At 43.5% G+C, this 25,479-nt stretch overlaps 1 protein-coding gene across 2 annotated transcripts; it reads right to left on the bottom strand.

The window, feature by feature from the left end:
• Nucleotides 1-511: 511 nt before the first annotated feature.
• C2H6orf118 (chromosome 2 C6orf118 homolog) lies at nucleotides 512-25,468 on the bottom strand. Of its 2 annotated transcripts, XM_057762602.1 has the most exons (10): nucleotides 25,444-25,468; nucleotides 18,893-19,599; nucleotides 14,535-14,657; nucleotides 13,016-13,075; nucleotides 11,248-11,372; nucleotides 9,894-9,952; nucleotides 9,162-9,343; nucleotides 2,915-2,968; nucleotides 2,362-2,423; nucleotides 512-855 (listed from the first exon to the last, which is right to left on the bottom strand). In XM_057762602.1, exons 1-10 carry the CDS (start codon nucleotides 25,466-25,468, stop codon nucleotides 780-782), a joined length of 1,473 nt encoding a protein of 490 aa, XP_057618585.1. In that variant the 3' UTR covers nucleotides 512-779. The 2 variants fall into 2 exon arrangements, with proteins under 2 accessions (XP_057618585.1, XP_057618586.1); XM_057762603.1 differs by lacking the exon at nucleotides 2,362-2,423 and having other exon boundaries at nucleotides 715-855.
• Nucleotides 25,469-25,479: the final 11 nt, after the last annotated feature.

Below are 25,479 nucleotides of genomic sequence, written 5' to 3'. Positions count from 1 at the left end.
TGTGTCCAGCCACCATACAAACATTCTAAGAAGACACAAATATTATTTAGTTAAATGGGTATTAATTCAGGCACTACTGTTACCGTTTCAATCCCCCCACCACACACACACACACACACAAAAGCTCCTGTTTATGGCACTCGTCCCCAAGGTTGTGTTGGAGGCACTTGTCCCCAGGTGATGGCAAGTGTTTCAGGGGCGGCTGTGGAACCTGCATGACTGTGGATAGAAGCTGACAGAAGCAGACCAGTAGAAATCATGGCTCCTCGTCCCCATCACACTCTCTGCTTCAGGTCAGCACTGGTATGACTGTCTCCATCACACGCTCCTTCTGGGGAAAACTAAGCTGCCCCAACCATGAAGGACTGAAACCCCTGAGATCATCAAAGCAAACCTCTGTTCCCTTCAGTTATTTCTGTCAGACCATCCGCTCACAACAATAAGCACGTGGCCAGCATGGGTGTATCGTTTATTCCATTAAAGAACGTATTGAAACATGTTAGCACTTAGACAGGACTGGTATACAACACAGCAGGGTTAAATCATTGTTCTTAATAAATATTTAAAGTGGCTTGTCCAGTTGAAAATTATGGAGTGAAAGATGAACTAAAGATCAGGACACACATGGAAGAAGTCAAATGAATCGCACGGAGCACACATCTATCAACACGCCGAGGAGGATGCAGATCCAGCACTGACATTGTTAGTGGAGAGTTGACAAAAAGAAACATCTTCATCGAGCTATCCAGGTGGTGGACTGGGTAGTGGAGACCCCTCTGTCACTTTCCAAACATCTGAGAGTCATCTTCTGCATCTTCTAAATCTGCATATTCCTTAATAAGATCCCAAAGAATCCTTAAAATGCACAAGACATAAATGCAATGGATTAGGAAAAATAGACATTAAGGAGAAAAGTAAAAGTCCCAGTAAATATCCATTTTAGGACAAATCTACCCGAACAGATAAGACTGAAATCAACAAGCTTTCTTTTTGGTCGTTCAGACACACAGGCCTTGGCCTTGAATACCGTGGGATTTCTCTAGGGCCTGAGGGGTACCCCCTATGGCATCTTCTGGGCTAATGATACCATGTGGATGACCCACCTTCTAGCCCATCCATTAGCCAGAGTGAGATCTTTGCAACCGTGACTGCCCTTTGCTGACTTCTGGCACAACATAAGGAGCTGGGAGAACAGTCCAGGCTCTCTCTGCACATTCCTCTACCACGTGAGAGGGAAAGTATAGTCCCTGATTTCTGCCCTTCCCACGACTACAGCCTGTCGGGACCTCATGCTAGCAGAGATGTATGAGGATGTGCCTGAAAAGACCATCTTTCTACATCAGGCAAAATAAGTAAATAAGTAATAAAAGAGCCTCAGAAAGAAAAAGGGCTGTTTGTCCTTTGCCTTGTAACATGGACCCGATGTCTAGAAACAGCCACTGTGGGGCTCCATGAAGAAACACAAATGCACAGAAAGTTAGGGAAGCAGGACACCGCTGGGCCCAGGCCACGGTGCATTGTGGAGGCCAGAGGAAAACTTGTAGGGGTCACAGCCCTTTTCTGCCATGTGGGGGTCAAGGATCAACTCAGCCTTTTAGGGATAAGGCTTACACTTACCAGCTGAGCCCCCTCACTGGCCCCCATTTACTTTTTAAATTGAGAGTTTAGATGTATACAGGATTTCATTATGTTTTTAATAACATTAAAAGTCCTTCAATTTGAGCAAAGAATGCCACCCAAAGCTACATGCTACCCCCATACCATATTTCTGGCCTTTACCCCTGAGAATTTACCCAATCCTTTAGCTTCTTCTAGTGAAACTATTTGCATATGGTTAGAGAAAATGTACATGTTGGTTTCTAGATCTTCAACTGATCACATGAGACAAAGCACGCACACTCAAAGCAAGCGCTCATGAGGGCTGCCAAAGTCCCGTCTCCTTTCAAGGGAACAATTTCTCAAGCACTCGAGCCCTTACCAGCACAGTATCTGGCACAGGGCTGGGGAGATGGCTCAGTGGGCAAAGCACAGCCACCAAATGTAAGGACCGGAGTTCATATCCCCAGAACCCATGTAAATGCCAGCGAGGCATGAAGGCACCCTGTCACGAATCCCAACACTCAGAAGGTGGAGACAGACCTTTGGGGCAAGCTGCCTAAAGAGACTAATCCTGTCAGTGACCTCTGGGTTCACATGAGAGATTCCGCCTCAACAAATAGGGTGGAGTAAATGAGAAAGAATCCCCACGGTAACCTGGAGCCTCGTGTGCACATCTCCATCTGCACACACGTGTGCCCACAGATATATATAAAAGGCACATTCACACACATACACATTTCAGAACACAGTATCAATGCTTACTGCCTCTCCTCTTTGCTGATCTTACTCTTTTTTATGAGCTGCTTGACTTGGTTTTCGATAACCTGCAGAGAGATGAAAATCCTCCAGTCATCTAGAACACCACGAAGTTGGTCATGCAAAATGACAATAAAATAGAATCAGAACTGGTGGTTCTGCCAGTTATAGGACACTAACCACACCCTGCACAGCTCAAAGGCGTACACAGCCAGGCTGTGCAGAACTATGATGTAAGCGGCAATTGTCCATGTGTGTTTGGAGTGTTCCACTCCTTGCTGGCTGTCGTGTTCACTGTTCTGATCCCAAGGTGTGTGGATAAGTTAGAGACACAGTTATGATTGTCATCACAATGTAGTGTGTCTTCACTAATGCACTTGCTTACAAGAGTCCAGCTCTAGGCTGAAGTCTGCACAGCCAGACACAGCAAACACAGTAGACAGCTATTCCATAAGAAGAAAGCAGACATTTTTGGGTGACTTATGACAAAGGCAAACAGACATGTCAGGAAATTTTTCTACAGATAAACACCAGTTTGCATATTAAAAAGACATCTTACTTTTATTTTCTTCTTTAAGATTCTGTTGGTTGTTTCCGATTTTAAAGCTTCATTCTGAAAGCAAATGGTTTTAAAAGCAATTTTAAAAGAAATGGGTAAGGCTTTATTTATGAAATTAAAGAAGCATTATGAGACAGGCTTGGCTGTAAATCTAAGCATGCTCAGTACCACATCACTTTTGAAAGAGACATTTACTCTGGTCAGGCAAGGAGGTAGGCTAACTGCAGATCTTCATCTCTCCCTGTGTGCCTCCAATTCTAATCCACCCATCTCATCCTCATCTCTATAACAGACCACTTGCTGCAGCCTCCATGCCCCCTCACCTCTAGCTGCTCACACAGACCTTCCCCTCTTAATTTCCCTCCCTTCAGCCCCGCCCCTACTCCAGCAGCATTCCCTGGGAAGCTATAGGCTTTCTTCTCTTCTCTGTAACAGTCCCCTGCTTCAGCCTCCCATCCCCCTCTGCCCTCATCTCCAGCACATCACATAGATCTTCTCCAGCTCTCCTCTCCATTCATCCTGCAACCCCAGCCCCAACTCCAGCCCGCTTACCCTGGGAATCTGCCTGTCAGAGAAGCAAGCTACTTCTGAAAAATGTGAGAAATGATGGAAATTGCTGGCTGCCTGGACAGTCACCCTAAGTTCCTCTGCAACATTGGGGGCATCCATCTTTGGCCTACAAGCCTAGCACATTCAATAGACTTTTCTGTGAGGTGGGGATATTCTGAAGGGCTGTCCCTCCTTGTCTTGACAATGTTTAGCACTCACTTTCTTTTGTGTCCTACTTGTCCAGTTAGGAAAGCATACAATCAGCAGTCAAGGCAAGGGCATTTTCTTGCCCAGTTGCTCACTTTTGCCACAAGGTAAGTAAACTCCATGTGGAGTTTCTTAGATGCCCATGTCCTTTTCTGAAGTAGATTGGTGCTTCCAGGAGCAGACATGTCTCATTGTCATAAAAAAGAACCTATGTTATTAAAACATCTTAAATGCCATATTCTGTAGTTCTCTGAAATGTTTGAAGATGACCTGTCTATCTAAAATATGAATTTGTTTGACCTTGAAAACATACCGAATGTGACTATAAATTAAATTATAATAGATGACTAATTACTAACCTTTTATTCCCTTATTATCCAAAACAGTTGTTAATAATAATTTTCAAGGGCTAGAAATTTGTATTGAATTGTTAAATGAGTTGTATAGGTATAATACCTTGAACAAGAGTAGAAATATATGTACAGTATGTTCTAACAAAATTAATCTCAAATTTGTATCAATATACAAATTTGTATACAATATACAAGAGCTTAATCCAATGTAAATCATTTAAAACTAGCAGCTGCTTTTTAAAAGTAAATTTAATAATCTAGCTTTTTATCTTTTATCTATATCCACCATTTTCTTTTCAGAGTAGATTCAATAATCTACCCTATTGAATCTATATCCCCTTTTTTCTCTTCAAAAGGAGAAACTTGAATCTAATTTCCTTGGTTTAGTTTTTTCCTGATCATTACCAATTATAACTTGTAACCATCCCCCCTAAACAATAACAAATATCCATAATCCATTGAGCAACCAAAAACTACCCACCCCACCTCTTAAGAATGTACACATTGTACTCTTAAATTTACTTCCTTCTGTATGGGGGTTACAGTATCTTTAGAGTATCCAAAAAAATTGAATTGTCAGGTCCTGGGAGAGGTAGCTATATCATTTTTTTGTTGTTGTTGTTCAATCTATGGGAAATGGGAAAGTACAGGGCTTGTCTCAAGTCCTGGCTAGAGCAGTCTGCTAGACTGGATCATCTCTGCTAACCACTTTGAAATTATTCTGAACAGTCTGTAGTCCAAAGCGATCACTGAGTGGTGCATTCAGCTAAATGACATCATATGAACCAAGCGGAATCATAGTTGTGCTGCCCCATCTTCTTTTTGGAGACTTCAGAGATTACTCTAGGAAAATGTACTGTTCATTGTGGAAAAATTAAACATTGTTCACATCAAAATGGAAAGTTTGTATTGATAGATATGAATAAAGAAAGGTACCGCAGAGACAAAAATAGGTATGGAAAGTAGTAGAATTTTTGAAAGCAGAGTTTTGATAACCTTAGTCTCTAAATTTTTACCTTTCTTCTGTCCCACACCAGGTGGCTCTCATGATATGAGACAGAAACTCTGAATTTTTCTTTAAACCACATACTAAGATTTAAAGAAGGAGAGCCACAGTTCAACTCCAAAGCCAGATTTGATTTGTAAGTGAGTTGGGACTACCATTATATTGAGAAGTAAGGAGATATGTATGTTTAGGTAGTAAGATTTTACCCTACAGAGACTACTGGTATCATTAGTTAGATTTTTCTTTGCTTTAGATTTTTCTGGATAGCTATCTTTTCTTTCTTAGGCATATAGATTTCCAAGGTCTTTTGACTTCTTAAAGATGGGTATTTTCTGTTTTCCTGCAAAGATAAGAACATAAACCTGCCATAACTTTTGTGAGATTTCCTTACAGCCTGTGGAATTGTCACCTCAGTGAAGGAGCTGTCATTTCTCTTATCAAGATGTTTCTTCTTTTCAAACTGAATCTTGATTAATTTTGATGGCATCCATAGCTTTTGTTCTTCTGTGGAAACAAGAGTGAAACAACTTCCCCAATGTAGCACATCTCCAGGTTTCCATTCTGAGGTCAACACATCCTTGAGATACACTGACTGATTTAGTTTAAAAGTTTTCTCTTGGGGCTAGAGAGATAGCTCAGCAGTTAAGGGCACTGACTACTGTTCCGGAGGACCCAGGTTCAATTCCCAGCACCCACATGGCAGCTCACACCTGTCTGTAACCCCAGTTCCAGGGGATTTGACATCTTCCCATAGACATACATGCAGGCAAAACATCAATGAATATAAAATAAAAAAATAAATAAAAAAAAAAGTTTTCTCTTTTGCCCAACGGCTCTCTCCAGTTGTTGCTCCTTTCTCATAACCATAAGAAAATTCAAGGATAATAAAGCATTAGGCAATCGATTTGGGGGGTATATTTACCATCCGTTTTATTTATTTAACATATTATTTATAGTTTGATCTTTCCCTAACTTACTGACCTGTAGGACTGTTTAGTATACCTATAATATGCTTCGTATTATAATATGAAAAAAAACACTGTTTCATTTTCTTAGTGACATATGCTGGGGCATTATCTGTTTTTATTTGTGCAGGTATAACAATGATGGCCATAACTTCTAGCAAATGTGTGATTACTGAATCACCCGTTTCTGAATCCAAAGCAGCTGCCCATTTAAAATCGAATAGGTGTCAATGGTGTGATGTACATATTTTAATTTTCCTAATTCTAGAAAATGTGTAACACATTCATCTGCCAGATTTCATTCATTTGAGTACCCTTTGGGTTACATCCTGTAGGTAGTGGTATTTGATTGTATAAAGAACCAGTAGGACATAGTCTTATAATTTCCTTACTTTGTTGTCAGGTGATAAAAAGTCCTTTTTTAAACTGTTGCTATTGACATGATGCTTTTTATGAAATTCTGCACGTTCCCAATCAATAATTGATCAATTTCTGCATTATCTTTGTGCTAGAGGACCTGGCAGACCCATATGAGATTGGATATGTGCTATGTACATGGGATGATGTCTACTCCTGATTATATCTTGTATAAAGTCAATTTTATTTTCTGTATGCAAAACAACTCTTTCTTCATATTGTGAATCAGTAACTATTTTGAGAGATTCTTTAAAATCCCTTAGTACCATAAAAATTAGCATATATTTATGACTTTTAGACAGAATCATAAGGGCTTTCTTCTACTTTACTTCAATTTTCTGGTTTGTAACCTTCCTTTCTTGATTTATTTCCATTAGTATAGAATGTAGGGGCTCCAGTTATTGGTGTGTCCCATACAATGTGAGGAAGGAACCAATTAGTTCTCTGATAAGTCAAGTTCTCTCACTTTCTGGGATAGCTGTTGCTAATCACTCCCCAAAAACTTACTACAAGCTCTTCGCCAACATTTACTTTCTTCCCATAATCTGTTAATTTCATCATTAGTGAATGGTACTACAATTTCTGCAGGATCTATTCCTGCAAATTGACAAAAATCTCAATTTTCCTTTTATAATTAACTCAGAGACCTTTTCCACATATGTTTTTAATTTTTTTTACTTGGTTTATGTGGTTGAAAGTTCCATTCTAAGATAATATCTTCCCTCTTCATTAAAATTTCTGTAGAGGGTTGTTAAGAGGGTAATATGATCAGAATGCAGTTAAGATTTGTATTCACATGATCTACATGTGCCTTCCATAATTTCTCTCCAATCAAAGTAAATTTTCTCTCAACTTCAGCTGGTATCTCCCTGGGATTATTTAAGTCCTTGTCACAATCTGAGGTTTTGTTTAAATTCATAGGTTCATCAGGTTTTATCCAAATAGTGGGCCATAGATTGAAAATGTCTCCTAGCACTCTGTAAAAGTGATTAAAAGTCTGCAATTGATCTCTCCTCATTTTGATTTCTTGTGGTCTAAATTTCTGTAAACCTATTTTATAACCTAAATAGTTTATAGAATCTCCTCTTTGTACTTTTTTAGGAGCAATTTGTAGTCCATACAAGGCAAAACTTTTTTTACTTCTTCAAACATTCTTTCTAAAGTATCTGCATTTGAATCAGATAGCAAAATGTTGTCCATGTAAAAGTAAACTACAGATTTAGGAAATTGCTTACATATCATTTCCAAAGGCTGACTTACAAAATATTGGCACAGGGTGGAGCTAGTTAACATTACCCATGGAAGAATCTTCTATTGATATCCTTTAACAGGCTGAAAATTAGTATAAGTAGGCACTATGAAGGCAGATTTATCTCTGTCTTTTTCTTAAAGATATAGTGAAGAAACAATTTTTTAAATCAATAACTATAAGATGCCCTCCTTTAGGTAATACAGAAGACAAAGAAATTCCAGATTGTAGGGAGCCCATTGACTAAATCACCTTATTAAAAGCTCTTAGGTCTGTTACCAATCTCTATTTTCCAGATTTCTTTTTAGCAGCAAACACAGGAGAATTCCAAAGGGTGGATGATTCTCAATATGTTGAGCGTCTAGCTGCTTCTGTACCAACTGTTCTAAAGCCTGCAGTTCCTCTATCATTAAAGGCCATTTCTTAAATATAGATTTGTCTGTCAACCATTTTAAAACTAAGGCCATTCGTACCTCTGAGAGTTTGCCAGTTGTTGTTCTGTTTTTGTACAGCCTGAATGGTCAGTGACTGTTTTTACAGTACCTAATAATATCATTCCTAGAAATATGAGTTGGTTTATGGTACATTTCTGAGAATGTAGAAATGTTAATCTGAGTATTCCATTGTTGTAACAGATCACAACCCCTAGATTCACTGCCATCTTAGCCACATATGGCCTCAGTCTTTCTCTCTGTCCTCTGACCCTATGCATTCAACCCATCTCTTGCTTTGCTTTTCCTGAGATAGAGTTCCAGTTCCTCAGAATTGAAAATCTGCCTCCTAAAAAGGCCAATTTGCTTGACAAATTTTGTTTCTTTTTCTTAGGAATTGAATGTTGGTGACAAGCCTGTGTCAAGCAAGTCCCAGTGAACTTAAGCATGTTGCACCGATGGTTTATTTTTCATTGTACTTAAAACAGTGTGTTGTTAAGCATGGAGTTGTCTGCCATAGAATTTAACCATAAGTTTACATGCACTGAGAAATCGAATAATTCTTGCAACCCATCTAATTGTGGTGTTTGCTTTTCGATGGTGTCTACAAACCAGTCCACAGCATAGCCCAGGTATGCTTGCATCCATAAATAACACACACAACAGCATCAATAACTGATTGTTAGGGTGACTACAGGAACTGTGTTCAGTTAATATCCTGCATTCCCACCCATGATTTAGAGCAACACCACCCTTCTATGTATTTTGCAAGTCTTATTCTGCATTGTAAACAAAAAGCACAGCACTGCTAAAATACATGGAACTAGCCACAAGAGACCCTACTAGATCACATTTCACACAAGTTCCACGCAAGCACTCTCATGTCTCCTTTGTTTTTATTTTAGCTAGGCCTTCACTGCTCTATGTAGACACTACACCTTTTGAAGTAAAAGCATATTTAGGACTAAGCTTCATTAGATTTTACCCTGAATCAAATTGTTTTGTGGGTATGGTTAAACAAACAAACAAACAAACAAAAAAGGAAATCTTTACATGAATAATTTGCATACCTCTACACTTTTAATCCCATTCTCGGTGATATCTGACACTCTTGAATGCACCATCGTCTCTTTAATGTGTTTCTCAAGTGCTTTAATCTCATCCCATTTTTCAAGGATTTCGCATCTCCTCTTCTCAACCTTCTCAATCAGAGTGAGTTGGTCCTCATCATTTTTGTTTCTATCAAAAGATTCTGGAGATAGTTTTGAAAGCAGTTACTCTGTTTAATATCTCAACACTTGTTAAGAGTGCTGGGTGTATGATGTCATATGTTACATATAGTGGTAGTGTAACTATATATGTATATATGTATTAGCTATATCATATAACTCAAGCATATTAATAAAAATTAACTGTTCTGAATAAATAGGGTATTCCTCTCAATGTGGTTGCATACATTGTGGGTGCCTTGTCTCGCAGACTCCAGGCTAAGTGGAAAGGGGCAGTTGTGAATGATGACCAGAACCTCCAGCAGGTTAGTTTTCTCACAGTGCACACTTCTGAGAAACCACATGAAAAGGATGGAGCAGGGGAGGGGTGCACAGCACCCTGGGGAGACCCCTGTGAACACCATGCAGTTTGGTTCAGGTTTTAGGAGAATCTGCTGAAGACTGAGGAACTAGAGGCTGAAGTGGGAGTAGGAATTAGGTAGGTGTATGTATGGTGAGGGAGGAAAGGGAGGTGGATCAAGACACCCAGAGAAGATACTAGAAAGGCAGCTGGCAGTTCTGGAAGGCACTCACCTGATTTCTCCTTAGCAGACTGCAGCAACAGGCTCTCCGCCTCCAGTTCACTTCTCAGTCTAAAAATCGATAGGGAAGCAGTTACACAATAGCAAGCTCTGCTTGGGCCTTATTGCAACTGATCATTTTATAACACAAGTCTTGTGTGTGTGTGTGTGTGTGTGTGCGCGTGCATGTGTGCCTGCTGGTGTGTATGTGTATGCATATATGTGTGCATCAGTGCATGTCTGTGTATGTGTGTCTTTGTATGTGTGTGCACATGCATGCATGTGTGTGCATGCATGCATGTGTGCCTGCTGGTGAGTTTGCATGTATGTGTGCATTAGTACGTGTGTGTGTGTGTGTATGTGCATGAATATGGATACACTTGTGTATGACAGTGTGGATGTGCCTGTAACACACATACCTGTGGAGGCCTGGGGTTGATGTCAGGCGTCATCCTTGATCATTCTCTATACACTAAAACAGGATCTCTCACTTGAACCAAAGCTAAGTATTCCACATGTCTAGCTAGCCTACTACATCAGGGGATCCTCTGTCTCCACCTGCATATGTGTTTCCAGGACAACCACCATACCTAACATGAATTTCTATGGGTGCTAGATTGACTCCCTCCTGATCTACTCCCCAGCCCCAGTCATTTTTAAGAATGACATGCTCTGCCCAATGGTGACATCACTCTATACAACTGCTCAGAGAGTATCTTAGGGTTTCTATTGCTATGAAGAGACACTATCATGACCATAGCAACTCCTACAAAGGAAAATATTTAATTGGGGTGGCTTACAGTTTCAGAGGTTTTGGCCATTATCATCATGGTGGGACTTGGCAGCATGCAGGCAGACATGGTGCTGGAGAGGGAGCCGAGTATCCTACATCTTGATTTGCAGGCAAGAGGAAGTGGTCTATCTCACTGGGCATAGTTTGAGCATGTATGAGACCTCAAAGTCCGCCTCCACAGTGACACACTTCCTGCAACAAGGCAACACCTCCTCCAACAAGGCCACACCTCCTAACAGTGCCACTCCCTTTAGGGGCCATTTTCTTTCAAACCACCACAGAGAAATTTCAGGTTTTTCTAAGTTAAGAAAATCAGAAGGCTCTTTCTGGCCCAGCCATCCTCAGTCCAATCAAGGAAACCTTCAGAGACCTCCAAGAGGCTTGCCATGAGGTCCAGCACCATAGTCAGACATGCAATTGTTTGTGGGAAAGTCCGGGTTAACAGGACAACGTTGGTACAGGTAGTACATCGCACATGGCAATGCAGAAAAATTCAGATACTGAGCATCACAGTTTCAAGGTCTTGCTAAGTATCAGTGGAAACTTCACCAGCACCACACCGTTGGTTCCTTACTTGTCATTGCGCTCCAGGGCTGCCAGGGCAGCCTGCTCGAGCTTCCTCAGCTGCTCCTTGGCTTGTTCAATGTCTGTGCTGTGCACGGGGCTCTTCTCCAATCCCTTAACTTCGGCCAGGAGCCGCTGCCAAGAGCAAGGCACACAAAGGGTAGGGTGGTCAGGGAGAGAAGTCACTCTGGGCTCTTGCTCAAGTAAGGCCCAGGTTGCTCATGTAAGGCCCAGGTTGCTCATGTGTGGCCCAGGTTGCTCATGTGTGTCCCAGGTTGCTCATATGTGGCCCAGGTTGCTCATGTATGGCCCAGATGTCCTAAATGAGTGCATTGGGAGAGCTGGAGGAAGAAGCAAAATAATACCAAAGTTCCAAGTATAATAATCTTCACAATAATTTAAGATTTTATCTTTCTAAGAATTCTTAAGAATGGCAGGGGCATTCATGGTTTCTTTGTGGAACTGGGTTGGGGAAAGACAAAGAAGAAAGGGCTGGGTACATCATTATCAACTATTTAAAAAATGTGATAGACAATCTGAATCTCCTATCTTTATGTGAACATAAAGGTGGGGCTCATGCTGGGTGACAAAGGCCTTTGCCTCGTTAGGTCCTGGACTTCAAAATGGAAAGAGAGCCCCAGAAGCTTGCCAGTTCTCTCACTTGGGTGTCTGATTGAGATGTGGGCATGAATTTTTCTTTTCTGCCACACAGAGTAAGGCCTGTGACTGTAGTCACTGCTCAGTCCTGATTTTACTTAAAATGCTGATTTGATTGATTGATTGATTGATTGATTGAACATTTATGTGTATGCGGGTTTTGCCTGCATGTATGTTGTTTCACCACATGCATGCCTAATGCTTGTGGAGGTCAGAACAAGGTGTCAGATCTCCTGGAACTGAAGTCACAATGGTTGTGTACTACCATGTGGGTGCTGTGAACTGAACCTGACTCCTCTGCAAGAGCAGCCAGTGCTCCAAACTGCGGAGCTACCCCTCCAGGCCCTCAAAACCTATTATTACATAGCATTGAAAGTCTCAGAATACAGAATGTAATGTCCATGTGTGTTTTATTAAGATGTAATTTAGAACTGACTGTACGCTAGAGGATATATATGTGTGTGTGTGTATATATGTGTGTATGTATATGTATATATGTACACATATGCTTTATTAAGTGTACACACATATACATATATGTGCGTATATATGAAGAAATATATATATAAAGAAATTACATTTATATATATGTAAAGAAATATATATAAAGAAATTACATTTTCTACTTCTCAAAATAGTTACTAATCTCAAGGTGCCAGGTTCTTGGAGCTTTGGGGCTGTCAGTCTGTCATTCCCTTAGGACATTTTTCACTAGAACAGGGCATGTTTATCTACTGACCCATTGGCCCTACAGAGAATACTGGGAAAAACTGTCATCAGTTACACGAGGAGACAGAGATCTGTGTTGTGGCTCTGGTATACTTGCTGTGACAATCGGCCCACTCAGGGTAACAACAGGATGCTATTTCCTGGGAATCACTGCAGTACCATTTATGCCCCTCCCTAGTAGCGCTGGCTGTGTCAATGTACAGGAAAACTCTTGGCCCACAATACTTTAGCTTCATATGAAGATCACCCTCTTAAAAAAGAAAACACCAGCTATTTTGCATGACAGAGGAAGAAACAACCTGGGGCTTCCCAGGTTGAGAGTGTCCTCCTGCTCCTAAGTATGAAGTCATGAACATACAGGCTCACTCTGGGTCCTTCTTGGTGGTTGCTACCTTATACTGTGCTGTGGGCTGTGAGTCCAGAAGAGCCGCCATGTAGAGTTCGTATTCATCCTGTGGGGGAAAAAACGTCACCAGATGGATGGGCTTGTGTTATGGGGGCGGAATGCAAGGGTGTGTATGTACGTGTGCATAGGCACCCACATGTGCGTGGGTGTGTATATACGTGTGCATAGGCACCCACGTGTGCACACAAGGGTCAGGGCTGACATCAGGCTTCTTCTTCTATCACTACCTCCCCTGTGCTTGCTCACAGATTGGCTAGACTTGCTGGCCAGCAAGTCTGGGATCTTCCTATGTTTCTGCCTTGCCCCAGCACTGGGATTCAGATGTGTGTCTCATAACATTCAGGCTTTATGTAGGTACAGGGTATTGAAACCCAGGTCCTGCAAGCACTTTCCCCCACTGAGTTATGACCCAGCCCCAAGTATTATTTTTTTTTGCATGCATAAGTCCCACAGGTATTAACTATTTCAGTTAAAAGCACTTCAAGCATGAAGTCTAAAAATTGTGCAATGTGTTTAAACACACACACACACATACAAATTTATAGCACTGAATTGTCGTTGAATCCTATATTGACTACAAGCTACTGATCCATTCAAGATGCTGTTGGAAAGCATCCTGACACACATCTAAGCATGCTATCCCCTGCCATGTGTCAATCTGAGAGCTGCAGAAGGGGAGGTGGCAAGAGCCCAGGGAGATAAGCAGCACACTGCCATCGCTAGCCACCCCTTGTCCTCAGGGAAATCAGAGCACAGCACGGGCCTTGTGATGGTTGGGATGAGATCGTCCCCACCAGCTCATGTATTTGAACACATGGGCCTAAGTTGGTGGTACTTTGAGGAATGTAATGGAGCCTTTAGTTGGTGACGCCTCATGGGAGGGAGGGAGGCAGGCAGAGAGGAAAGGAAGAAGGGAGGGAGGGAGGGAGGGAGGGAGGGAGGGAGGGAGGGAGGGAGGGAGGGAGGGAGGGAGCATCTAAAGACAGGCTTTAAGTACTTATATCCTGGCTCTAGTTTCTATTATTTCTCTCTGCTTCCCGTACATGGATGACAATGTGATGGACAGCCATGTGTTTCCTGTCTGTTGTTATGACTTCCCACCACCATGATGGGCTCTAGCCCCCTGAAACCCAAGCTAAAATAAAGACATTCTTCCCTATCTTGTTCATACTCTGGGCATTTTAGCACAGCAGCAGAAAATTAACACAGGCCTTATGCAACTCGACTTCAAGCTGGATCCCACACAGCTACTTTTAGGGCAAAAATCACAAGGTCTAAGAGCCTCGTTCTGAAAGTGCATTTGCCATGCTGTTCTGAACTCATGGTTGGGAAGCTGTGGTGGGCAGTCACAGGCCTAAGCAGCAAGTTAATCAGTGCTTGCTTCTCATGGCTCCCATGACAGACAGAACAGGAACTGTGTAATTGCTGTGGGGCCCGAGACATCTCAGGAATGCAGCTTCTCCTGCATAGCTCTCAACCATGATGAGGAAAATGCTCCTTGTTACCTTAACCTCTTTCAGGAGGTCCCCAAAGATCAAAGAGCTGTTGCAAATATCCTCAAAGATTTCCCCAAAGACCTGCAACCGGTTGAACTGCTGAGGATTGCAAGTGCATATCTTCTCAAGCTCCTGGAAGGAAGACGCACAGTCAGTCCCTAAAGGCGGTGGGGTCCCCGTGTTCCTCTCAGAACAGTTTGACCTTCTGAGGGTATGGTTGGAAAAGGCGATCCAGATGCTGGACTCTGCAGAGGGGGTGGCAAATCAGGGAGCCTCTGATAGCCTTCCTTCCACAGTTGCTCAGAGCCTGGCCACTCGTGTGTGTTCACGCCTGCTCATTTTCTCTCTCCACCCATGCCTCCTGCAGTCCAAAGTTTATCCTCTACCCCCTTCCCCCGTCCCTTCCCTTTCTCACAGAATTCTCGTTCCTAATCTTAGGCTGTGGCTCTCTGACACATATAGATGGCTCTTCTCTCCCCTCCTACCTTGAATTCTTGCCCACAGTATGCTGCTCTGGTCAATAAGGTTCCCTCTCAGCCCATAGTCACCTCACACACCACGGCCCCCACCAGCACACCACCATCATTCCTAACCCAATAGCATCTGTGATGGAGGAAGGTCATTTGTCAATAAACAAACTGCCTTGGCCCATTTGAGAGGCCATCCCTTAGGTGGGGGGAGTAGACAGAATAGAATGCTGGGAGGAAGAGGAAGTGAGCTCAGATGCAGGGCAGCTCCTCTGAGGAGCAGACGCCATGCTCCCCTCTCCCCAGCAGACGCAATAAAGCTCCGACCCAGGATGGACGTAGGCTAGAATCTTCCCGGTAAGCACACCTTGGGGTGCTACACACATGAATAGAAATGGGCCAAGCAGTGTTTAAAAGAATACAATGCGTGTGTTGTTATTTCGGGGCATAAGCTAGCTAGGCAGCCATGAGCCGGGCTGTGGGAAGAGGCCCACAGCTCCCTACTACAAATGGCGCCCAGACATGGGGCACTGAATCTACAGAAAGCCTGAGAAAGCTTGGGAAAGAATAGAGTAAAGCATGTTTTCTTGGTAGCAGCAATTTCTCGGGTCTGCTCTACCTGCTAGAGGCAAGCAAGCGCTCTCATCTAAGAGAGGCTTCCTGACTCAGCTTCAGCTGCAAAACCCTGCAGCTCATTAAGAGATCCTGCCACGAAACATTTAAATGATATTGATAAAAGCTGACTGCATGCTTTTCGGTTTTCAGCTGTAGCAGGAAAAAAGTTGTGCTGTTTTAAAATGCCGGCTTTGTGGGCCATCCTGCCAGGGCAAACTCTGACTCTTTGAGGCAGGAGGTCAGCTACAGAGAGAGCATTTGAGTGTTGTAGCTTGTTTGCTGGCAAGGACCTTGAAACGCCACGGAGTTGTGGTGATAAACATGGCTACAGCCGGTACCTCAGCCATGAGGCTGGAAAGCTAAGGAATGGCTGGATCCAGCCGTCAAAGCCACGGCTTTCATCCTACTGATATTTGATGGAGGAGTTACTTTCATTTAATAAAGAAACTGCCTTGGCCCATTTATAGGCCAGCCCTTAGGTGGGTGGAGTAAACAGAACAGAATGCTGGGAGAAAGAAGCCGAGTCAGAAGTCGCCATGATTCTCCTACTCCAGACAGACATAGCTTAAGATCTCCCTGGTAAGCCAGCTCGTGGTGCTACACAGAATATTAGAAATGGGTTAGATCAATATGTAAGAGCTAGCCAATAAGAGGCTGGAGCTAATGGGCCAGGCAGTGATTAAAAGAATACAGTTTCCGTGTAATTATTTCAGGGCATAAGCTAGCCATGTGGGCGGCTGGGTGCCGGGGACGCAGCCCCACCGCTCCTATTACTACAGATATTGCTTGGTAAATTAAAGACTCGTGTGGTCAGAAAAAGAGAGATATACAGTAAAAGAAAGATTCAAAGTCAAAGAAAATGTTTAAATGATTTACAGTGTGTTAAAAATATATGCAGGCTAACAATTTAGTTCTTAAAAGTAAAAAAGGAAGAAAGAAAGTAGTTGGGTGTGGTAGTACACACCTTTAATCCCAACACTTGGGAGGCAGAGGGAGATTGACCTCTGAGACTTCAAGGTGTGGTAGCACACGCCTTTAATCCCACTGCCTGGGAGGCAGAGACAGACAGATCTCTGAGAGTTCAAGGACAGCCTAGTCTAAAGAGTTATTCCAGGACGAAGATATACAGAAAATATAAAATAAAAGTAAAAGTAAACGAAATAGAAGTTAAAATAAAGCCGCACGAAGATGGAAAATACAATGAGAATCTTGATACTATATGCTATTATGCTCTGTTTGAATTGTTTGAATGCTGAGGAAGGAGCAACAGCTGCTAAAAGATATTTGTTTATAAATGCTGCTGAACTAATCCAAGATAGATATTTTCAAAATACCTTGACTTCAGAATTTGGATCTAAGGATATGATATTTTGGAAAAGAGTTTCTTCTTTTGTTTTCACAGAAGATGAGACTCTTTGGATTGCTTCTATTTCAATATGGTATGATAGACCACGTCCTCCTGAAAGATTGCTGTGAACACCTTCAAAAAATTACTTCACTCGACTGCTGACTGAGAGGAACCTAGCAGACAGGTTATACCATGAAACTTGATTAACAGCGCCCCCATTCAGCAGGAAGCAGTTTGGAGAGAAAAAACTGCGCCCATGTTCCCATATATTGTTTATAAATGTTCTTTTACATTTAAAGGGGGAAATGATATAGATACGAATAATTTACATTGATATAAATTTTGCTTTGTTGATACAAATTTAAGGTCAATTTTGTTATATGTATATATATATATATTTCTGATATTGATTAAGGTATTGTGATTGTGTAGCTCATGTAAAAATGTTATTATATAAGTTGTTAATGAATAGTTATCTATAATAGTCAAGTTTGTAGTCATGTTAGTTAGATTTTCTAGATGTGCATGGATATATTTCAGATAGGCATTCATCATATCTTTCAAAGATTATAGAATATGGCATTTTAAATGTTTTAATAACTTAGGGTTTTTCATGACAATGAGACACTCTGCTCCTGGCAGCACCAATCTACTTCAAGAAGAAAGAAGATGGGCATCGAAGAGGATCCTTATGGAGTTTGATAGCCATTTGGGCAAGAAACTGCTCTTGCCTGGACTATTGTATAAACTGGACACAGAGAACCTGCAGAGAGAGGACTACTGAACTTGCCTAAAGGTGAGATGATCTTTCGGGGTTCCTGATTCATGAAGGAGTCTGCGAGACATTCTGCAGGACACAGCAGATAGTGACTGAACTGCCTTTGAAATTTCCTGCTTCATGGAAATGTCTCTGGATACTATGGACCTTTAGGCCGAAGATGGATGCCCCAAGGGTACAGAGAAACTTTGGGTGACTGTCCAGGCAGCGAGATGTCTCTGTGATTTCTAGAGTTTTGTAAGTTGCTTACTTTTTGTTTGCTTAGGTAATATTGTATCCTTCTGGAGTCTTTGATGTAGTTGAAGAATAGATAGCTAGTTATAGTTATAGTTTTCCATTGTTATGATAAAAGATAAAATATATATAAATATTGTAACTGTAATTCTTGCTTGATAACTGTTTTGTTATATGTAATTTTGCTATGTTAAAGTTAAAGCCTTTTTTTGTTTAAACAGAAAAAGGGGAAATGATGGAGGAAGGTCATTTGTCAATAAACAAACTGCCTTGGCCCATTTGAGAGGCCATCCCTTAGGTGGGTGGAGTAGACAGAATAGAATGCTGGGAGGAAGAGGAAGTGAGCTCAGATGCAGGGCAGCTCCTCTGAGGAGCAGACACCATGCTCCCCTCTCCCCAGCAGACGCAATAAAGCTCCGACCCAGGATGGACGTAGGCTAGAATCTTCCCGGTAAGCACACCTTGGGGTGCTACACACATGAATAGAAATGGGCCAAGCAGTGTTTAAAAGAATACAATGCGTGTGTTGTTATTTCCGGGCATAAGCTAGCTAGGCAGCCATGAGCCGGGCTGTGGGAAGAGGCCCGCAGCTCCCTACTACACATCTGTATCAATTCTTTTGACCAGGCTCTTCCCACCCATCTTCTACAAGAGGTTAGTACCTTGGATACAGAGTTTCCAAAGCTGTCCTCACCCATCACTGAATATTGCTGATCATGAAATTTACCTCCAGCTTACTTTTGTCAAATGTCACCTTCCTCCCCATCACCTTAATTCTTATTGACCATCCTGGGTATTAGGTGCATCAGTAACTTTGTTTCATTCTGCCTGAACAAGTAACTGGAATACCTCAGGTTGAGTCTGGGCCCATGAGAGTCTCTAAACTTTAGCCCCATGTTGAGTGCATGAGCCCCACTCCCCTTACCTCCTTCAGTTTGTTCTCGTGGTTCACAGCCACTTTGCTCCCCGTGAAATCATTCTTCCGGAAATCTTCCTTTGCCAACACTTCTTTCTGGAAGCTAAGGAACTTGTTGTATCTGTCAGCTTTTGTTATACCAGCTAGGTAGGAGCTGACATAGCGATACATATCCCTGCCTGGGAGAGACTTGTAGCACTGGCGACTGGATGTCACCTCTGGGTATTTGAGCACTTTCATCTCAGGCAGCCTGAGCTCCTCCTTCCTGTGTCTTTCACGCGAGAACACGTGTCTTTCCCTTACTTCGTCGTCCTCCTCGTCCTCTGGAAACGTCTTCAAGGCGACACCCTCTTTGTAAGCATGGGAAGTGATCACACGTGGGTTCAAATACCGGAACAGCCGCGAGTCGTGGCTGTCATCTGGATGCAGGGCTGTGTTGATGGTGAAGTAAGCCCATGCGTCTCTCATCTTTGCTAACTGTTTGTCTCTGGACACAGAGGGTGGGAAGACCCTGGTTTGCTCCCTTGGCTGGTTTGCATTGCGCCAGTGCTGGGTAATAGTCTGGGGTGGCTTATAAAGTTTGTTGGGGTTCAGGTGTCCAGAGGTGTAGACATAGACATCATCCCTGTGCTCCTCCTGGAGTCGGGTGAGGAGCTTCCTCAGGTTGCACAGAGTCTTAACATCAAGTGTCTCACGGTGCCTCCACTTCAGGTAAACTGCTCAGGAGAGAAAGCACAACCGTGAGCCCCTCCTGCAGTCACTGGAAAGGTCTTCAGAGAGGACAAGACCAGTCATTGTAAGTCAAACACACCTGTGGCCGCCTCAGGTGTAGCTGAGGATAAAGAACACGTGGGTGAGCTGCAGGGGCTCTTATCAGCATAAAACTCACAACCCTCCAAGGGCAACCTGCTGGGTAGTTTTAATTGTCAATGACACAGTAAAATCACCCATGAAGGGAATCTCAAGAAGGGAGGGTCCAGATCAGGTTGGCCGTGAGGTCTTATTTGTCCCAGGTTGTCTTTATGTCTTTAACTGATGTGGGAAGAACCAACCCACTACAGGCAGCACCAATCCCTATGCTCAGTGCCCCAGATGGTGCAGGCATAGAGAAAGCACAAAGGACAAGAAAGACATTTACATTCTTTCTCCTCTGCTCTTGACTGTGGTGCAAAGTGACTAGCTGTTTGAAGTTCCTGCCCCCTTGGTTTCAGTGGTGTGATGGACTGGTGCCTGAAATCATAAGCCTGGCAAACCTTTTAGCTCCTAAACTTGTTTTTGTTTGGAATTTTTTATCAAAGAAATGAAAGGAGGAGCACCAATCAGAAAGGAGATGAAGTGCTTTGACGTGACACAGTGTTGCTTATGAGTATAAGCAAAACTACTCTGAGAAGGCAATTTTCACATGAGGTTCTAATTTTCCTTGGCAAGGATGAAAGGGTCACCTCTAAATGTGATTAATAAGGCATGCCAGGGAATAGGCAGGGGTTGCTTATTTGTTTGATTCTTTCTCCCCTCCAATTACCAAAGTGGTATTTCTTAACCTGTGAGTTGTGACCCCTAAAAATAGAATAACCTTTTCACGGGGGTGCCTAAGACTGTCTGAAAACACAGATGTTTACATTACAGTTCATACAGTAGCAAAATTACAATTATAAAGTAGCAAGGAAGATCATTTTATGGTTGGGGGTCCCCACAGCATGGGGAACTATAGTAAAGAGTCATGGATTAGAAAGGACTATCAAGGTCCATGCACCCAGCCCCTAATGGCTGACCTGCCCTTCAGTTCTTGCTCTCCTGTGCCCGTGTTGACAAGTTCTGCTTCTTATTGATGGAGGAAGGTCATTGGCTATTAAAGAAACTGCCTTGGCCCATTTGATTGGCCAGCCTTTAGGTGGGTGGAGTAAACAGAATAGAATGCTGGGAGGAAGAGGAAGTGAGCTCAGATGCAGGGCAGCTCCTCTCAGAGCCAGAAGAGATGAAGCAAGCCGCCAGGTCAGACATGCTGAATCTTTCCTGGTAAGACTGATGCTACACAGATTATTAGAGATGGGTTGATCGGGATATGAGAATTAGCCAGTAAGGGCTAGAGCTAATGGGCCAAGCAGTGTTTAAAAGAATACAGTTTGTGTGTTGTTATTTTGGGGCATAAGCTAGCCAGGCGACCATGAGCTGGGGCGGCAGGAACGCAGCCCACAGCTCCTTCAACATCTTATGCTTCAGTGGAAGGACTCTGAGAACCTGATCTAAGATACCATGTTCTGGGGAGCCCTGGACTCCATACAGTCCTCACTATGTGGATACAGACCTATTACCTTATCCTCTGAACTAGTGCGTTCTTCCTCTGAAAATGAGGCTAACCATCTCTCACAATACAGCTAGTAAACAGTCCGCCAACAGTCCCCTCTCTTGTTTAAAATCCCCTTACAAATGCACAAGTAGAGGTGTACACAGATCTGTAAGGCATCATTTTCCACCACAAGGGCAGAGTCCACAGATGTCTCCAAAACCAAGGCATTGACTTCTAGGAAGGTCCTGGAGGATAAATAATCAAGCATCACCCCTTCAGTAACATTGGGACCTCTCTTGTCCCCAAGCCATAGAGATTCAGGCTCCGGGGTTGGGGAGGGGACGTCAGGTGATGTGGGATTTCCCTCTAAATGCTGTGATTACCACTGTTAAATAAAGGAACGGCTTTGGGCCTATAGCAGAGCTAGACGGGGAAAACTAAATGGAATGCTGGGAGAAAGAAAGGCAGAGTCAGAGAGAAGTGATGGAGCTGGAGACAGATGCTGGGAACTTTAGCCGGTAAGCCACTGTCACGTGACAATACACAGATTAATAGAGACGGGTTAATTTAGGATATGAATTAGCCAGAAATATGCTTAAGCTATTGGCCAAACAGTATTGCAAATAATACAGTTTCTGTGTGATTATTTCGGGGCTAAGCAGCCAGGAACCAACAAACAGCTTCCGCCAACAGTCAGACCTGCCTTAGATGTGAGCAGCCTCACTCGAAGCAGGCCAGGATGTACCCATAGCCATCACTTGTCATAGCTGGGAGTCCTCAGGATGAGCCCATCTGTGAGTAGCTGCATGGCCATCACGAGGAGGGCTGCTGGGATGCTTATGAGATCCTTCCTGGTCCAGCCTTCCAGGGTCAGAGCTGATAGCTAAGCACAGCTCTCTACCAGATGTTGGACTGTTCTTACTGCCTGCCTGACTACCTGACCAAAGGTAGGCAGGAAGATTGAGGACTTTAGGACCTTTGTTAGGTGCAGTTCCATGTATGTACCCAGTGCTGGTCTAAAAGCATTGCCTAAAAATTCAGGGTATATCCTGGGAAGAACAGAAGGCCAGCAGTGATCCAGCTGTCTCATAGTAACCAGAGTGTGTCGGACAAGCCCAGAGCTCCAAGCCCCAAGTCCTGTGTTCAGGTCTCACTCACAGGTCTGGGACCCAGGGCTGGAAGCCTCAGGGGAATTTCACTCCCATACACTGGCAGAATCATCTTCTGTACACACACACACACACATACACACACACACACACACACACACACCAGTGGTCCAGGTAGCTCTCCCTTCTGGAGATCAATCATTTTTGACTCAGAAACCCTGCATCTCTGACTGGCTAATGATTTCCCACCCTTTGCTTCTAGTCACCCTAGGCTCCCAGTATGCTACATTGTCTTGGGACCTTAGGACATAGGACTATCACCAAAGCTCCTCCTTCTCAGACCTGAGAGTGATGCCTGGAGTCACACCAGGTACTTAAGAAGCTCTGGCCATCTCAGAATTCTGTCTCTTTGGGAATGTGGTCAAACCCAGATCCCAGTCACCCTAGTACAGCCCAGTGTGGAAGTGAGCCATGCTCTTTCCTGCGTGAATGGTAACAGCTGAATATTGAAACAAACTCTTCTGAGAGTGAAATTTTTTAAGATTTTACCCAGTACTACAAAGAAATGCCCTTGACTGGCAAAATATTAATGTGACTTTCAAAACTGATAGTCCTGAACTTCCTCCAAAGTATGAACACACAAATTAGGAAAGATACATGACCCCAACTGTGGGAAATGGGAGCAGAAGGTTTCAGCTGTGGGAAATGGGAATGGGAGGTTCCTGGTGCTACAGAGACATTCCTCTGTTAGTTTACGTCCAGGAAAGACTCAAAACCACCAAAGCCACCAGCGAGTTCTTTCTGCTTAGAACAACCTTCCTTGAATACAGTTCCTCATGTTGTGGTGACTTCCAACCATAAAATCATTTTTGCTGCTACTCTATAACTAAATATCTAATATGCAGGCGGTCTTAGGCGACCCCTGTGAAAAGGTCGTTTACCCCCAAAGGGTTCTGTTTGCCTGTGCGAAGTCACCAGCGTCCTGACCAAAGACACTAGCAGCCTGCACCTCCCACCATCTCTGCCCAACTCCCAAAGACTCGAATGTTTGAACTGCTCCTCGGGAAGTGCAGACCCCCCACAAATGATCTGAAAACAAGCTGGCTTTGGGGGAAAACAAGAGAGCTTTTTGAACACTCTTTAATGAGGACAACACAGCGTTGGGTTGTTAGACACTGCGTCAGCTCAGTTAAATACCCTCTATATCGTCATCATTTTTTCTTTTTCTTTTTTTTCTTGCCAAGATGCAAATAATAGGCTTTAGTGTGAAGATTACATTAATTTAAACCATTTTACTCAATCTAACCAGCTCCTGATTTTATTTCTGTTCTCACGGGCAGCATTTGGACAAGCTCTGTGGACTAAGAGAAGAAAGCACTTGGGACACTGTGAACTCAGTACTGTGTTCCGTGATCACTGAGGGCAGACTGTGAGTGGATGAGTGTAGTGGACACTTAACGTCAACACAAAAACAAAATGGAGGCCTTCCTGCTCCCTGTCCTGACATGGGATGTGCTGACAGCAACATGCTGGGATCAGGTGACCCATATCAATCAGGAGCAAAGGCCCCAAGGTCTGCAAAGACAAGAAAAGCCTCAGCAGGGTCATACAAACCCAAGCTCCAAGAGGCTCAGCAGATACTGGTCTCCTCCCGATGGACCTCAGCACACAAGAACCATTCACATACTCTAGCAACATGAGATCCTGTGAGGCCCTGACTTTGCAGACTCCATTTTTGAAAAGGGGTTTCATCTTAAGCAGTCTAGTGACCAGGGAATGACCTCAGTTCCAGGAACGCGCTGTGATAGCGGAATTTAAATGATACCCTAGAAATAGCCAATTAAGGAGATAAGGAGCAGGGTCATAGAACTTATGGAGGTCCAGATGTTTTTTGCAGACACCCTCGTCTTTGCAGACCTCCTGACAGCAATTTGTGGCCCTTTGTTAACAGTCTGCACCCAAAGTTTGACCAATGGTTGCAGAAATCATCTTACTCTGTACCCCCTTCAACCAATCCCAAGACCCCAAAACATGTATCCATCCACCCTGATTGTGGCAGTTCTCCTTTAAAAGCTCTCCTTTCCCCAGCTCTCCTCACCCACTGTGTTGGTGTGCTGGAAGAGTGTGGTCCAGACTTGAATTTGTTAAACAAAGACCCTCATGCACTTTGCTTTGGTACAGGCTCCATGGATTCATTTGGGATTCAGTGACACAGGCATAACAGTTCTTTGGGTGACCATGTCTCACCAGATCACTTGCCAATAGCCCGGCTCTGTAGGTAGCGAATGTCCCACACCCCACTGACCTGACTAAGCACACCTGAGGCTGCGCCTGTGCCTCTGACACCTTCAAGGAACACCTGGAGTGGAGCTAGCAGCCACTCACCGTCCTTCCCACCAGAGGGTGTGGACGTGGGGGTCTGCTGGGCACTGGGCCTTCAGACTGGTAACCTCCTTGGTGCCACCACCTCTACCAACGAGTGAACTCTGCCTCTGGATATCGGTGTCATCATGTAGAGCGAAATTGTTAAGGTTGTTAGGTTTATTTCATGGGAATTGTTCTCCACATGTGACTGCCTGTTTCTCTGTGATCTTCTGTGTTCCAAGACAGCAGTATGGCACAGAAAGTTTCTCTGAGCTCAACGTTATAGAAAGCAGACACTGAACTAGAGTAGTGAGTCCCTCCATCCGTTTCCCTCCAGGGCACTGTACATACTAACACACACGTACACCTTCACACATCCCACAGACACCATGGGATGGTTACTGTTGATTTTAACCTTGACACACACAGCCTAGACTCCCTGCAGGAACCCTCAAGAGAAACTGTCTAGATGAGGTTGCCCCGTGGCTATGCCCTGAGGGGTTTCCTTAAATGGGTTAGTTGAGGTGGAGAGACCCACCCTGTTTCCTGGGCTGGGCTCTAGATTGAATGAAGTCATGTGTCCCTTGCTCCTGGTTGTGGAGAGAAACGACCAGCTTCTTCAAGCTTCTGAAGGGGCAATGTGCCTCTGGGTCCAAGCAAACCATCCTGATCCAGGAGCTGATCTTCGGCCATCAGAAAGGTTCCTACTTTCAAACCCACTTCTGAGAAACAGGCTTTCCCAGGCAATCAAACATCACCTAAGCCAAGTAAACACACAAAAATGGAGACAGACAACTTACAGTCAGGTTCCAGATCCTTAGCCATCGTCCCTCCAG

Source organism: Chionomys nivalis, chromosome 2 (genome assembly GCF_950005125.1).
Source record: "Chionomys nivalis chromosome 2, mChiNiv1.1, whole genome shotgun sequence".
Classification (NCBI taxonomy): Eukaryota; Metazoa; Chordata; class Mammalia; order Rodentia; family Cricetidae; genus Chionomys; species Chionomys nivalis.
The sequence above is the reverse complement of the archived record's forward strand: the minus strand, read 5'-3'. Positions and strand labels throughout refer to the sequence as shown.

Excerpts from the sequence above, each read along its gene's own strand:
- C2H6orf118 (XM_057762602.1), bottom strand. The coding sequence starts at position 25,468 with ATGGCTAAGGATCTGGAACCTGACT. Across the intron at positions 14,658-18,892 it reads ACGAGAACAAACTGAAGGAG|GAGCTTGAGAAGATATGCAC; the intron begins GTAAGGGGAGTG and ends TCTTCCTTCCAG. Across the intron at positions 11,373-13,015 it reads AGCCCACAGCACAGTATAAG|CGGCTCCTGGCCGAAGTTAA; the intron begins GTAGCAACCACC and ends TGCTCTTGGCAG.